The 16,480-nt window shown below is 27.5% G+C and overlaps 1 protein-coding gene and 1 long non-coding RNA gene across 2 annotated transcripts; one reads left to right on the top strand and one right to left on the bottom strand.

Annotated features, from left to right (window-relative positions):
• Positions 1-157: 157 nt before the first annotated feature.
• LOC122515919 (kinesin-like protein KIF14) lies at positions 158-16,081 on the bottom strand. Its single transcript, XM_043633416.1, has 12 exons — positions 15,761-16,081; positions 15,028-15,564; positions 14,342-14,888; positions 13,990-14,214; positions 13,767-13,895; positions 4,245-4,405; positions 3,939-4,148; positions 3,351-3,632; positions 2,688-2,760; positions 2,345-2,514; positions 1,792-2,254; positions 158-1,533 (listed from the first exon to the last, which is right to left on the bottom strand). Exons 1-12 carry the CDS (start codon positions 15,865-15,867, stop codon positions 760-762), a joined length of 3,678 nt encoding a protein of 1,225 aa, XP_043489351.1. The 5' UTR covers positions 15,868-16,081; the 3' UTR covers positions 158-759.
• On the top strand, positions 5,800-6,674 carry LOC122515923. The gene is made up of 2 exons (XR_006303422.1): positions 5,800-6,496; positions 6,588-6,674. It is a non-coding gene; the product is annotated as an uncharacterized LOC122515923 (long non-coding RNA).
• Positions 16,082-16,480: the final 399 nt, after the last annotated feature.

Below are 16,480 nucleotides of genomic sequence, written 5' to 3'. Positions count from 1 at the left end.
TGTTTGAATTTCTATATTTTATCGTTGTATTTTTTTTAAACGTAGAAAGATAAGATATAAAAAATGAATTATATAGATACAAAAATTATGTTCTTACATAACTACCTTTCTCGAGTATTTCTTTTTTCTTTTTTTAAATGCAGAAAGAAAAATATAATTGTTGTTATGAAAAGATTACATTCAGAAAAAATACGGTTTCAAAAAAGTAACACACAAATTATAAACTGTTGCATCTTAACAATGTATTGTTATCAATCATGCTTGTGTAAATATTTAATCTAATTACATATGTGTATTGATCTATTATGACATATTTCTAATTATTTACATTGGCAGTATTTTGCTTTTAATAGTCAATATTACACATAAATTACTATATCTTTAGTTATCAATGCGATTAAAAATAAAGTAAAGTCAAATACGACATAATACAATAATAATAATAATATCTTTGTCTTTTTGAGAAAATAGAATTAAGAAATAAAGATGGCAAGAATGAATGAGATTGTAAGATCATAATTACAATCATCACATTTATTTTCAAGAAAGCTTTTTGTTGTCTATCCGACAGCGCAGCGCAATGCAGCGCAGCACAGCGCAGCTTATTTATAAGCTTTCAATATAATTTCATATAAATTATTTAGTGAATATAATATCACAGATTTCATATTCTTGCTTCATTATTTCCTTCCAGCCGTGATAGGCTAAGAAAATTAATGTTCGTATTATTTGAACAAAGTTTCCTCCTATTTTGTAACATTAAGTCAAATGATGTTGAATTTTATCCGTAAATCGAACGGATTTTATATTTCCATTTTTGACATGCGCCGTGGTATTGTTGCGTAAGTTCGATTTAATCGGCGAAGTTTTTGATTTTACATCTTCTTTGGAACGATCTCTCTCGATATCTTCTAATAATACTGAATTTTTACAATCAATTTTTTCGATTACAGTAGTATTATTATTATTAACAGATCCATTCGAATTTTCACTTTCATTTTTACTATCCTTTAAATTTTTAACCAGCAACATACTTCTTATGTCAACGATAATATTTTGAACTCTATCTAAAGACTCGCTTATCGTGTTGTTGATTTCAGGATTTTTGCAACGTTGACATAGTATACTCAAAGCTTGCGTAGCTCGTTCTATCTGTAGTAGATAGGTGGACACGTTTTTGCGTTGTTGAGATTCAGATTCCTCTTCTTGTGTCGTAGAATCATGGATTGACGTATCCATAGATAATTGTTGAAAACTTTCATTTAAATGTTTCTTAACAGGTGTTAAATTGATAGATATTCTACTACTATTTAAAGAATCCTCAAACGTTTCCGTATCATCGTAAGATACCCAATCGTTTTCAGAATTTTTTAACTCCTTTAATGAATTTTCTATATCATAATCACGCAATTGATGAACCCAATCTAAAAATCTCATTGGTTCCCACAAGGTTTCTTTTTTACGATCCTTATCTCGAACACGAATCACGGGTCTCAGATTCTTATCTATAAGAGTTTGTTGTTGATTGAATTCCTAAAATAGAGAGAATACAAATAAATCATGTTTGTATTGTTGGAATGAAATTAAGTACGTTGTTATGATCAGTATAATTTACAATTCAAGGCTATTGAATTTTGTTATTATTATTGTAAGAGTATATTCCATTAATTCAGGGTTTTTAAGATTTTCATGACTGAAAATGTAATAAATTTTCGTTTTATATAATCTAATGACTATGAAATACAGTAAACAAGTTGGACAATCCTAATCATTATAACATTGAATACATACATAATTAATGCCAACTTCTCTGCATCGTTCAGTTGCTTCTCTAACGAGTATTTGCATCTCATGCAAGCTAATACCACCAGCTTTGATACTTTCAGCGCTACATTTGATTTTAAGGGCACTTTCAAAATCAGCAGTCGTTTCATTCAATATACATTCTAAATCTTGAAGAAAATTTGACTTGTATGGCGACACGTTTGATTTATTTTCCACTTGTTGAATCTCTTTAATTCTATTATTTATTTTTATTTCATTGGCTAGCATCTCCTTTTCTAATTCAAGTTCCTGTTTACGACGATTTATTTCTTCCAATGCTAACTTTTGTTCTTCCAATGTACTACCAAGTACCTCGATTTTATGTTCATAAGTAGATTTTTGAGAGCCAAGTTGTAGCTCAACTTCTCGCTTTGCATTTTCTAATTCCTTTATAGCTTTCTGTTTTGATTCCTCAAGTTCTGCTCTTAATCTAAACAATTTTAATAATAATATAATTATTATTAATATTACTATTATATTAAATAAATTGAATTTTATTCTACGATAAAAAAGAATTTACTTTTCTTCTTGTATTTTAAGTATTTCTTGATGAGCAAAGTCAAAGTCTATAGCTTGCGAAGAAATTTGTATGTTTCCAATATCGTCATGAGGATTACAAACTTTGAAATAATGATTTCCACCTATGACAAGTCTATCACCATGTCTCAAATGTATTTTGCCACTTATCACCTGTCAATAATAAATATACATGATTAAAGATATTATATTCAAACATAATAATAGTAATTATGTTTATAATAATAATAATAATAATAATAATAATAATAATAATAATAATAATAATAATAATAATATTATTATTATTATTATTATTATTATTATTATTATACTTTTAATATTACCTGACCATTCACAAAAGTATCACCATTCATCTCAGGCACTAGCATAAGCTTGCCGTTTTTATTTTCTATAGTACTATAATAAGAAAAAAAGGAAAAACATGAATTATAACACACAATATTATCCGATTTCTTACAAAATAAAAACAATTATAACGAATTAAAAAATAATTTTTTTACGAATCAAAATACGCAATAACGAAGACAAACCTATGATGCAACTTAACTTATATATATATATAAAAAAAACAAGAAAATAATATATTTCATAAACGTTCGTCTTATCAGTAGTAAATATTTTTCATTAGCATTTTGTTATTCCAATCGATAGTGTAGAATCGATAATTGTAAAAACAAGTCAGCGATGTAATCAATACATATAATCATGCATTAAATAGGATATGGTAGAAAGACAACCAAGCCTGGAGTCCGATGATGAAGGACATGATTACGTAAAGGTTTGGACGAGAAACGAGGTGTCGATGAAGGAAAACCAGGATTAATATCATAATCAGAAGTAAAATGTAAAATACGAAAATAGTAGTGAGGAAGAGTAATAATAGTATTTCTGGAAATTGTGGATTGATTGAAGTCCAAGACAGGATTAAGAGAAGAACATTCTCAATTGTTGAAGAGACACCATCACCCTACAAATCGAGAACTAACCAGTGCAATTTTCGAACAAGTGGCCCATCCAAAACAATATCCAATTGTGGTAATTGCTGAAATTTATCTGAATTTTCTGAGCGTTTTCCAATGCGTACCAACCCGGGTGGAATTAGATACAACAGTGTACCAGACAACATAGGATCAGCAGCAAGATTTATCAAATATGGTTGCTTATCTCTCTCACGTATATCTATTTCAACTGCGATTCCGCAACGTCTTAAATATTTCAGCTCTGAATTTTTCCTTTCTTCGGTTTCCTGCAATTTCTTCAAGTTGCTTCTGCAATCGAAATTCGCTGACCATTAAAGTTTTTATATCAGGTTAAATACATAAGTATTTTAGATATTAAGCATATAATTAAGAACCATTTCCGCATTCTTATTTAAAACCTTAAAAATGTAGATAATGCTCGTTGATAAATTATACTTAACACGTCAAATTCGAAGTAATTATTACACAACGTCAGCAGAAACATTATCATAAAAAATTAGTAAATAATTATGAAATGATATTATATTTTTTTTTGAAAAAATTTTGTTTTTTTTCTTTATAGTTTTCCTTGCTTTTTATCCACTATAAACTTACTTTTGAGTAGCAACCAGTTGTTCCTCTGTTTTTTTCAATTGTTCCTTTAATCTGTTTATTTCTTCTTGCTTTCGTACGATTTCTTGACGATCTTTGACGTTTGGTTCAATACCAGTTGAATGATCCATCCGATTACGTGGACTAATTCTGAGTTGTCTTTCATATCCTTCACGAACTCCTCGTAATCGTAAAACTTCTGCTTTTAATTCGCTAGAATATTTGGAGGTATAACATTTTCATTCTAATTAATATAAATCATATAATAATATGCGTACATACAAATGTACAAAAAAAAAGAAAAATTACCGAATTAATCTGTCATGTGGATCTTCGTTAATTCGAATACGATTAACAATAGCTCTAGCCTGAGATGCATATCGAAGGGTTGCTAAGGTTTCTTCGAGATGAATATTAGCTGGTGAAACTGTTCCTAACATTGCTGTCCGAGAATTTCCACCCAGGCTTTCCTAGAAAATGAAAACTAATTTCAGTACATGTGTTTTAAATATTGATTTTTATCTAAGAGAACCATTCTATGTATTATAAGAATATATTTTAATTCAAATATATTGAAATGTGTGTTTTATTTAGTTGAGATCATAAATAGTAAGTTTAAGAAATTGTGTTTATGGTTGAAAGTAAATTTTTAATTTAATTATTATTATTAATTAATTAATTATAATTAATTATTATTATTTTTATCTAATTATTATTGTTATCTTAAAACTAATTTCAGTAAATGTGTTTTAAATATTGATTGTTATCTAAGAGAACCATTCTATGTATTATAAGGAAATATTTTAATCCAAGTATATTGAAATGTGTGTTTTATTTGAGATCATAAACAGTAAGTTTAAGAAATTGTGTTTATGGTTGAAAGTAAATTTTTAATTTAATTATTATTATTATCTTAAGTACTTAATAAGTGACAATAAACTTTTTTTCTTTTCTTTTTATCATTATCTTCAAAGATAGCTTTTTTATAATCTTATATGGGATTACGTTGATGACAAGATATACTATATTTTTTTGCCGAAGATTAACATCGCAAATTTCTTTTTTCAAAAACACAATTTTTATTATTTATATTTAACACATTTATATATACGTGTATAAATTGTATTTCAATAGGAGAGAAAACTGGTTCATTTGCGTTATGAGTTCTAACAAATAAAAGGCCGTATCTAAATAATAGCTTCGTTCTATTTTCTCCATCAGAAGAGAAGAAAAAAAAAAGATTCAAGGACAATTAGTTGAAAGTCTAATCCTGATGTAAAATTTATCATTGTTGCAGTTACGTGTTATGTGTAATCATCACACACACACACACACACATTTATATTATATATGTATAAACATTTTCAAATAAAAGCGTAATTAGAAAAGAGAATTCTTGTGCTTCCTATGGAAGGGAACGTCCAGGTTTAACAATTTTCCAATAATTTTATAAAAATAACAATAACATTGATTAACAAAAAAAAAAACAAAAAGAAAAAACACATTACGAACCGTATAAATGAAAGAGATATAAACAACCAGCATTAAAAAAGAAAAAACATTTTAATCGAACTGACTCTATGAAATATTTACAAGTTTAATTAGAATATAAAAATTAGCATTGTTAATATCGCGAATAATAAATTGGTGTCTTCTTTCCTTTTATTGATAAACAAATATACATATACAATCAATTGTAATCAAAATTTGAATAAACAAAAATGAAAGCTGTGGAAATTGTCGCGATTTGAGTGAAGAAAAAAAAAAGAAAAAAGAAAAAAAAATAAATAAATTACGGGAAAAATAATAATCAATAAAAAGAAATAAAAAAGAAGAGGAAAATAAAATGAACAAGTTTATCAAAGCGTGTTAGTCATTGAAAGAAAGAGAGAAGACGTTTTTCAAGTGTACGCGTAGTACCAGTATGAATGGAAGGGGTAAATCATCAAGGACAAGGAGACGCGATACTAAAGAAGAGTGAGAGGGAAGTTGTAGGAAAATGCAGTGGTAGGGAAGACTATATAGAACGGAAAAAGGTAAAAGAGAGAGAAAGAGAGAGAGAGAGAGAGAGAGATCGATAGGCTAAACATACGTGCCGTCAACGAGGTTCGCCAGTTTAAAACAAGACGTTCGAAGAGACTTTACGTTCATTCGTTGTTCAGTAATTGTAACATAGCACAATATTATTATTGTTATTATCGTTATAATATCTTTATTCGAGAAAAACATTAACGAATACACAATATCAAACAAAACAATAATTTATTGTACAATCGAAAGATCTAAGCTGGTCTCGGCTGACCTGATTAAAAAAAACACACGAAAAATAGTAAACAAATTTTTGAAAGAAGAAGAAGAAGGAGCAGGAGTTAGGAGGAGGAGACAGACAACAGTTTCTAGAGCACAGAGAAATAATACATCCTTGAGTTTTAATATCTCCAAGAAACATGCCATTGAGTTAACTATGCTAATTATTACGAGCTAATTGTGATACTAGAGTTGAAAGAAGGAGTAACTCAAATGCTTGCGAAACTCATTTGAGAGTATAACGCACAAACAACGTAATACAATAACAAGATAGTTATAGATATATATATATATATATATTTCACAGAAATAAATTAATTATGGATCTCGTTTATATTCCTGAAGTATTAACTTATGGATCGTTCAGGAGCCCATTATATCATGATTTCGAGCAACCTTGGAACAAGAATTATTTTGGACACGGTATGTATAGTATTTGTTGTTAGAAACAATTTAAATTTCCCGGGTTTTTCGCTCAGCTACTTGTATTATCGAATTTGCAAAGAATTTTGTGTATCGCGCGCGATATAATTGATTATTTTCTTTTTTTTGTTTTTTTGGATCTATTTAACTTAATCAAAAAAAGATGTAATATTTATAATGTATGAAATCAAGATGAGTCATAAAGCGTAATTGGAAATTGGCGCTTATTTCGATACATTGGCATATCTATTTTGGATTCATTTAAAAATACACGATTGTTTACTACTATCATCACAAGATCTAGTTACTGCATCTATATATACAATATATTGAACTTGATAAATAATATATATAGATATAATCATATTACGCGAAAACTTATTTTCACTTAAATATTTCACTTTGATAATCAAATTTTTGAATGTTAATAAAATAAATGTGTGTGCACAAATTTTTCATATATATATAATATACTTTTATATAATTATATCAAAGTATAATTGTATAATTATTTTTGCATATAATATACGTATATGTATGTATTACATTGTTTAACACATTGAAGTTTGTTTAATATTAAAATTATCTCTTAGACCGGCAATGAGATATATCTATCGTTTAGTACTTCAATTTTGTTATCTTAAGATATTATCAAGATATTATTAACCCTTTGCACTCGAGGCCTTTTTCGCTTGCGCGAACCAGCAACTCGAGACGATTTCGGCCACAAATTAAGTAGACATTTTACAGGTACATTAAAAACATTTATAAACAAACAAGCGTATAGAAATAATAAAATATCATCAGTTTATTCATTTATATGTAGAAAAAAACAAACTTTGATAAATACTACACTCTGTAATTAGTTTTGTTGTGATATTTAATGAAACTTGAAATCAGCCGGGCGCCGTATCGGCGCCGCTCGAGTTGACGCTTGAAATCGGCCGTCAAAATGTTAAACAATCTTATTGAAAATAGTTACTGACTTTAAAATATTGTAAAATATTATACAATCGCGTATTATTTCATTTCTCGTTCCGATAGATTAATCATTTCCGTTACGATAAATTGGTCTTATTAATAAGGTTGAATAAAAGAAATGTAAAAGAGATAATGTTGCCTTTGATAGAATTATTGCAGGAATAATAAAATCGTTTGTTCGCTTTCCCTATCTTTCTCTCTTTCCGTTCGTATCATTCGACTTTCATTTTTTGTTTACATTTGTTCTTAACTTTTTATTATCTCTGTGAATGTGGAAAAATTTGTTGTTCATTTTTACTAAAAGCTATTGCATTATTTTTTCAATTTATTCCCAATATGTTTTACAACAAATTACGAATAATTTCCAAAAACTAAGTACTTAAGTACTTAGTTTTACTTTTGTTGGTTTTTAAAAACCAACAAAAAAAAATTTGATATCAAGATTTAAATATCAATATTTGGATTTGACGATGTTTCGATAGAATCTATTTCATTTTGTTTCATATTATCGGAAAAAGATAAAAATGTAACTTTAACAATAAATTAAAATTGATTACTTATCGGTAATTGTTTAATTAGGACTTGAAAACATTGGAAACACTGTATTTTATCATTGTCCATTGATATATAGATAAGAAAGCTTAAAGTGCACAATTAAATAAAAATTTTCGAAAAATTAAAAAAAAAAAAAACAAAAATAAAAATAAAGAATAGACGAAAAAATATAGAATTCAATATAACGGATAAGACGAAGTCGACGATAGATAAGATAGAATAAGAAATAACAAAAAAATTTCAAGATAATCGTATTCTTTCAACGTGTATCTTATAATTTTAATTTTGTATTTCTTACAATTGTACTTTTTCATAAATATTAAACGAAATAAGAAAGAGAGATAGAGAGACAAAGAAAAAAATGATTAACTTATATTTTCTTTTTAGAAAGATTTAAAAATTAAAATTTCGTACATTTTGTTATCGACTAAATGTCCATCATTTTGATTGATATTTTCTGATTAAAATTAGATTTAATAATAAACTTGATTTCGTATTGATTCAATGTAACAACGCTTCGATAATATTTAATTATCTAATCAAATCTCTACTACAATTTAATGCACGACATGCATTTATCATGCAAAAAAAAATTAAAAAAAAAAAAAAAAAATAAAAAAAAAAAAAAAGAAAAATAAAAAAAAAATAAAAGAAAAAAAAAGAAAAACCAATTTTGAAACGTAAAACGAGTTTTCGAATCAAACGACATAATTAATTGCAATACTATATTCGATGTTTATATGCACGTACGATACTTTTAAAAATATCTCAAAAGAAAATAATTTACGCGTGATTAATTGAAAATGATGAAAATATTGCACAATCGATGAAAATTAGTAACCATTACGATCTAATATTACCCTGTGACCTTTCATCATTTTTGCATATTTTATTTAATTCTCTCTTTGAAAATTTCTATTACTCATTCTTCATTCATTTTCTCCTTATTTTACCTTCAATCAGTTCTATGTTACTCTTCGTATCTATTTCCTTAACTTGTTTATCGAGAAAGGGTTGCGTGTTCGTAACGCGCGTACTATCGCGCTTTTTCATATAATAATATACGTAGTATTCTATTTCTGGATGGCCTGTTTACCGAAGGTGCGTTGCGCTCAAGTGCCATTTACAATTTCGTCTGTGATATCTTATTTTATTTTTTTTTTTTATTTTTTTTTCCCAACAAAAAGTAAAGATATTTTTAATTATTAATTAAATATAATATAAATAAATAATAAATATAATAATAAATAAATAAATATAATAAATATAATAAATATAATAAATATATAAAATAATAATAAATATAATAAATATATTATATTTTTTAATTTATAATTTTATGTTGATAAGATTAACTTTTATATTTTATATTTTATATTAACACATTGATATATATCAATGTGGTTTCTTTTCTATCTTTAGGGTATAAAAAAGGTATGCGTGGACCATTCGAGACGAGAGGACTCAGTTATATGCAAAGTAGAGATTGTTATGCGTTCTAAAAATAGATCTCTCTCTCTCTCTCTCTCTCTTTTTCTTTCAGTGGAAAAACACAATTGGTTGCCCTCGTCGCACAAACGCAAATATACATTTATTAATCTACTATAAAGTAAAAATGATTTTTTATCTTCGAGTTAACTAAAAAAATACAGTTATACAAGATTGAAAATTTTACTATGCACATACCACAGTTGCATATGCATATGCGTATTATTATCCCGTAACAACCTTATGAAAAAAAAATGAAAAACAAGAAATAGCACCCAACTCCTCCAGTTTCTACGTCATTGCTTTCGAAGCTTTAATCTTATGATTATGTAATACATTCATTAGAATTTCATTAGTATTTCATTAGAATTTCATTAGAATCTTCGTTCTTGTGGATTTTCGGCAAAAAAAAAAATCAATCGATCATTAATTTTGTTTTTCCTCTTATGATAAAACACAACGTTTTTTCATAATAATTGATGGACTAACGATGTAAATATTGAAATTTCGTAAAAATGAGTACCGTCTGACTAAAAGTACGCATGTAATGTAACAATTTGAACACAATTTGAACACAATTTGAACACAATTTGGACACAATTTGGACACAATTTGAAGAAATTTTCTACGCAGAAAGATATACTTCGTTCGTCGGTACAAACGTGTATTCCGAGTTAATGCTATTTTACAAAGAGATATCGAAAAACCGGTTTTCCTTGCTAATTCTCTTCGTAGTATAGAGAAACACCACGAAAATCGATGTTATGAAAACATGATATGTACGACGAAGATAATAAGCCACTGCTGCAACAGACTTTGAATTTTGTTGTTTGTGTTTTAATTTTAGACCGGTCGACTAGTAGATGCCAGCGTCTTCAAAATAGGCACAAACAACAAATAAGACGCAAGATTTCATCACAGAGGGAAAAAGCGTCGAAAAATTGTCACCTAGGTCGGGAAAATAAACGAACGGAAGTTGGCAGCTTTACAATTATGCAACAAAATCGAGAAAAAAAGAGGTTTATTGCCGGCGATAGTCACAGGAAATCGAAGAGATCGTGATGAGTGTGGAGGGGATGAAGAGTAGAAGATGGGAGAGGGAAGTGAGTAGGGGTAGTAGGGAAGGGGGGGGGAGAGGGGGGAGGAGGAGAGCAAGGGGGGGAAAAGAATTAAGAGGAGGGAGAATGGGGGGGGGGGGAAGAGAGAAGAAAATGAATCGGAAATAAATGAGAGAGAACAAATCTATCGATAAAACGCAAGACATTAACGTATCGTCAATTAATAACAACGATCAAACATTGTTGTCCAAAGAGGAAGAAGAAAAGCGTGCAAAGAAATGCATGACGCAAAAGTGAAACTGCCCGAAGAAATTCAAAGTCGTGCCAGGACAAATTAATTCGCGTGGTTTTTAGAGATTTTTTTTTTTTTTTTTAAATTCTAAAGAACTCTTCAATGAAAGAGAAAAAAAAAATAGAAGAAGGAAGAGAGAAGAAAAGATAAAGAAAAAACACGGTTTTATACGTATAAATTAAAAAAGGAACAGAAAAAAAAAGAAAAACAAACAAAGCATATTAACTTTTCGTGTTTACAAATATATATCTTCCTTCTTTTTATCTTATCGTAAATTTAAGAGAGAGAAAAAAGGATTACGTAACCTCATTATTTAGACCTTATCTTATTTCTTCATTATTAATATTATCTTATGGATATATTTATTCAGCTAAATACACACACCCACACCCACACCCATATATTATATATTCATTTTCCATATAAAAATCGTAGTTGTAAAATTGGTCTAATTTTTGTATTTTAATGTTATCAATGCGAATATGAAAAAGCAATTATCTTGTGCCAAATTTAGATTATTCATTGCCATTTTTAATCGTATGCGAAATAACAAAGATTATATTGATCCTAACTATAATATTTGATTTAGAGAATACTGCAATAAGACTGAATGAGTAATAATCAGTACAAATATATTAAATCTTTACCATTTTTAATGAATCATAACAAATGCAATCATCCAATTGCTATTCTCGACAATAATAATCGAATTTACAATAATTCATTATTTCATTTTCTATACGAACTAAATTATTATATTAAAAAAAAAAAAAAAAAGAAATAATTCGTAGAACTTTTTCATCTATAACATATTGTAAATAAGATAAATATTCTAATAATTCTTCGCATTTAACATTATTGTTATTATCGAATAAAATAATAAAATAATCAAGAAAACCTTTCTTTTTTTTGTTTTTGTTTTTTTCCACTATATTTTTGAGATCTAACAAATATAATAATAAACGTTATAGAACGTTATCGTAAATTAATTAAAGTAATTATTTCATTGAAATTACATATACATACATAGATGAATCGCGTTGAAAATATTTCGAACAAATTATTCTATATAAATTTGAAATTTAAAGTTATATTTAGAGCAAAGAGAGAGAGAAAAACAATACGTGAAGGACCCCAAGGGCGCATGTGTCGCGTAACGACACGTGTTCTCATTTCAAGTTATTTCGAAACGTAAGAGAAATAATAAATATCCGAGAATTAAATGTAAGATAAGCAAACGATTATACTGTTATACAGTTTTTAAATAGAATGATAATTATTGAAATAATATCAACTATCTCAAGTACGTTAATAACAAAATATTATCGGTCATATTGTAAAAAAATAATTGCAAATGGATTCGGAAGAAGATAAAAAAAAAAAAAAAAAAAACAAAACAAAAAAAAATAATTATATTTCTTATCGAGTCTATCTGCGTATATTTGTATTATCTACGAACCATTTTGTGAGAAAGTACGTAAAAGGTTCGAATGAACCTACGTGAGCAGGCTCACGTAGCACCACCCAGTCAATGATGACTAACACTAAACCAACGAGCATAATACGTCCTTAATATCGTTTATATTAACACAACTACGCTCTTATAATCAACTCAATCAATTCAATCAAGTCAAAACACAATTATATTTTTATAACCTTTTCTAACTCGATTTTTTATTCTCTATTTAAAGATTATGTAATATAAAAAGGTTTATTATTATTTTTATTATCATAATTAAACTTCAGACGATTAAATATTTTTAAAAACAATGCAGTTTTTTTTTCCAAAGTTGATTTTAGTTTTTCAACTTTATAGCAAGTATGAGTTTATATTTAAAAATCTTTTGAAATATTTCACATGTATGAAGTTATGTAATTAACTTATTTATTTTGAGACGATAAAGCATGATAAAGCGAGATAAAGCATATAATACAGATACGTTGTATGTATAGAATGTTCTATAACTGGTGATTTATTCAGTTTCATTCTCTTGTATCTGTTTTACTCTTATGCCTATAAAATAAGGCTTTTAGTTTCCAAGATTTCGAGCTCGGTCAAATGTATACGTACTCGACAAATTTTCACACAAATTTTCAAATTTATTTTTATCTAAAATAAAGTATTATATAGAAAAATTTGATTCTACATTATTAACTTTTTCATGTAAAATCATCTCCTGCTCGTTTGTATCACCAGTTACAGCACACCCTATATATGCATGACTTCAAAGTTATATACCGTTACAAAGGGTTAAGATAATTTAAGCGTAATTGGACCAAATTATACATAAACTTTCTATATAAAATATAATATAATTATTTAAACAGAATATTTTTTTTGTAATCTGTATTTTGCAACAACAACAAAATTACCAATATCTCAAGCTATTCTTCTATGAAACAATTATTAAAACTATAAAGCTGTAATTTCATTTTAGACTTATAAACTAAAAGAAAATTCAAAGTAATATTTATTATGCTACCATTAATAAACATTGTAAGGAAGTAATAAAAAAGTATAAAATCTAATGAATTATTTAATAGAAATAAAACTATTAATTTTATAAATTAAAATTTTCAAATGAAATTTATTCAATTTTAAATCATTGAGAGTCGCGGTAGCTTTAAGTATAATTTGGACCAATTTATATTTATTTTGTTTATAATGATAAATACAAATACAAATGATACAAATACAAATACATACAAATGATAAAATGTACTCACTTTTAACAGCCATGTTAGAACAGATTCTCGGTATGGAACAAAACCCCTTTTGCGGTTGCTAGTACTTTCTGCAAGGCACGCGATCACTTTCCCCAGAGTAAGAAGAGATTTATTAATAGATACACCTTCCTATTAAAGAAATAGAATGACGAATTTTAAATATTGGATTTATTGTGTACCATTCCATCTCTTTATGCATACATACAAATACGCACACACATACCTTTAATCTATTTCCACTGGCACAAGTTTGACTTAATCTTTCGCTACCAGCTAAATCAACTAAATTTATTTTGCTACGTCGACTTGCATCACTGGATGAACATTTCAAATCGTTCAATTGTGTTTGAGTTAATATAATACTGAAAATACTATGAGATCTTGAACTTTTTTCATTCATACCAGTTGCCGCTGTTGCTCTCTGAGAATTGCCTACTTTTAACCAAATCTAAAACGAACATGTATATATCGATACAAATCTTGAAGCATTAATAAATTTAAAGTATAAGTATATATATCTATGTCTCCGATTGTAATTATTATATATTTAGTAATAAAAAATTGTGTACAAATACCTGTAAATCTTTATAATTTTTAATACAATGCTGACTTAAATCTACAATATAAGGACCAAAAACTGGATGTTCTCTAACTTTAAGAGCAGTTCTTTTATCTCCATTTGTAGTACTTGCCAAAAGATCATGTATCTTTTCGTTGTAAATTTCAAAATAACTTATCTCCACTGTTGTCTTATAACTTTTGTTATCGGGTATTCGTGTAAAGATTTCCTGACAAAAACGTGGTATAATACCAGCCTCTTTATCGAGACCCATGGAATTTTCTTGAAACGATTCGATACCCATCATGCTATAACTTTTACCAGATCCCGTTTGACCGTATGCGAACAGGCATACGTTGTAACCTTCAAATGCATTTTGTATTAACGGTAGTGCCATGGTATTAAAAATAACTTCTTGACTAGCGTGTCTAGGCATCGATGAATCAGAATAAGAAGCAAAACAGTGATCGTACATAAATTTATGTAGCGATGTTTCACAATCAACGATAATACTTTGTCCATCGATATTAATAATTGAGGCAATTTTTACTTCACTTAATTCTCTGTAAAGATAATAATGTCATTGTATTACACATGTACAATGATAAAAGATATATTATTTTCATTATTTTGTCAAATTACTATACAAGAAAATATCAAAATAAAAAACTGAAAATATATACATTGAATGGACTGACTTACTTTAAATTTAACGGTCTCACACGTATACCCACTGTTAAATTACTATTTTCACCTTCGATACCTTCATCGATACCACCATCATTAGATTTAATACTAGGTGTTTCCAGTTGTACTCTACTAAAACAATCAGGAGTCGCTTGCGATAAATTGTGATCACTGTGATATTTTTTAGTAGGAGTCTTTGTGGTAGATAATACATTCATCTTAGTATTACGTGGAGTTAAACACGTTTTATGTTGTTTTGGCGTATGTAAATGTCCAGAAGCAGCTTTATTACCAGATATTCTTGATGTGGATTCTGTCTTAACAGGAGTTTTTGCTACATTACCACATATGAAAGAATCATGATTTAATAATGCACTTGTAGATTTCGAATGTGTATCATCAACGTTGGAAGAATTCTTTGATGGGTCAAGAAACTGTGAAATCTCATTCTTAGTATATAACTTTTGTTTCTTATGTAACGATTGTATTTTTTTATTTTGATTTTTAACAACGTGTGACTCAGGAAATAGATCACGGTGTAATGCTCTTGATCTGTAAAATGCATTTTTTAATTAAAATAAATAAATAATATCATTATACAACAGACCTTCAATATATGCGAATATTTATTATGAATCACGAAATTTATAAATATATATTTATACATATAAAATATAATATTAAATAAAATAAAATTATACTCCTCGTGTTTGTGATTGATAAAAATGTGATAACAATTGTAGCTTACACATCTTTTTTAGGAGATTTATTTTCTTTATCGAATTTTATCGGTGACATAGAAAATATTGCATCACAAAATCCATGTGGACTAGATTTCGACACATTGTGTGACATTTTAATTAATTATACAAAACTCTTTTTTACAAGACAAACTAATGAAGAAGAAAACGAATCTAAACTATTTCGTTTCAACTAAACAAATTCACTGAATCCCGCTCTTCTGACAGTTGCATTTAACCTTTGACTATAACAAGAATCGACACTAAAATATTTTATTATAAACTTACGCTATTAGATGTTTTACGATATACTTTTCTCTCTAAAGCTATAATAATTATTATTTAATTAATTTCTTTTAATAAATGATCGTTAATAATAATAAAAAACATAACGATTAGTTTTTGAAATATAAATCAATTTCCCTATACATTAAATCTAATATTCTGACCAATGATTTGAGTCAACGCTAAAATATTACCTAGTATTATCTTCAGAAAATTTTATTAAACAAGGCTGTATAGTAAATGAAATGTACTACCAAAGAATACCAGAAGTACATAGAAGCACACAAGTCCTCTTTTTTATGTACCTAGTTTCATTTTAGTTACTACCGGGACCACCAGTGGGCGATAGTAGGTAGAATATTATAGCGTTATAAACTATATTTAAATAATTAAGTAAATGAAGTAAAAAATATTGTATATATATTTCATTATTAATTAAAACA

Source organism: Polistes fuscatus, unplaced genomic scaffold (genome assembly GCF_010416935.1).
Source record: "Polistes fuscatus isolate 324 unplaced genomic scaffold, CU_Pfus_HIC Scaffold19, whole genome shotgun sequence".
Lineage (NCBI taxonomy): Eukaryota > Metazoa > Arthropoda > Insecta > Hymenoptera > Vespidae > Polistes > Polistes fuscatus.
Note: the sequence above shows the minus strand (reverse complement) of the source record. Positions and strands in the feature narration are given on the sequence as shown.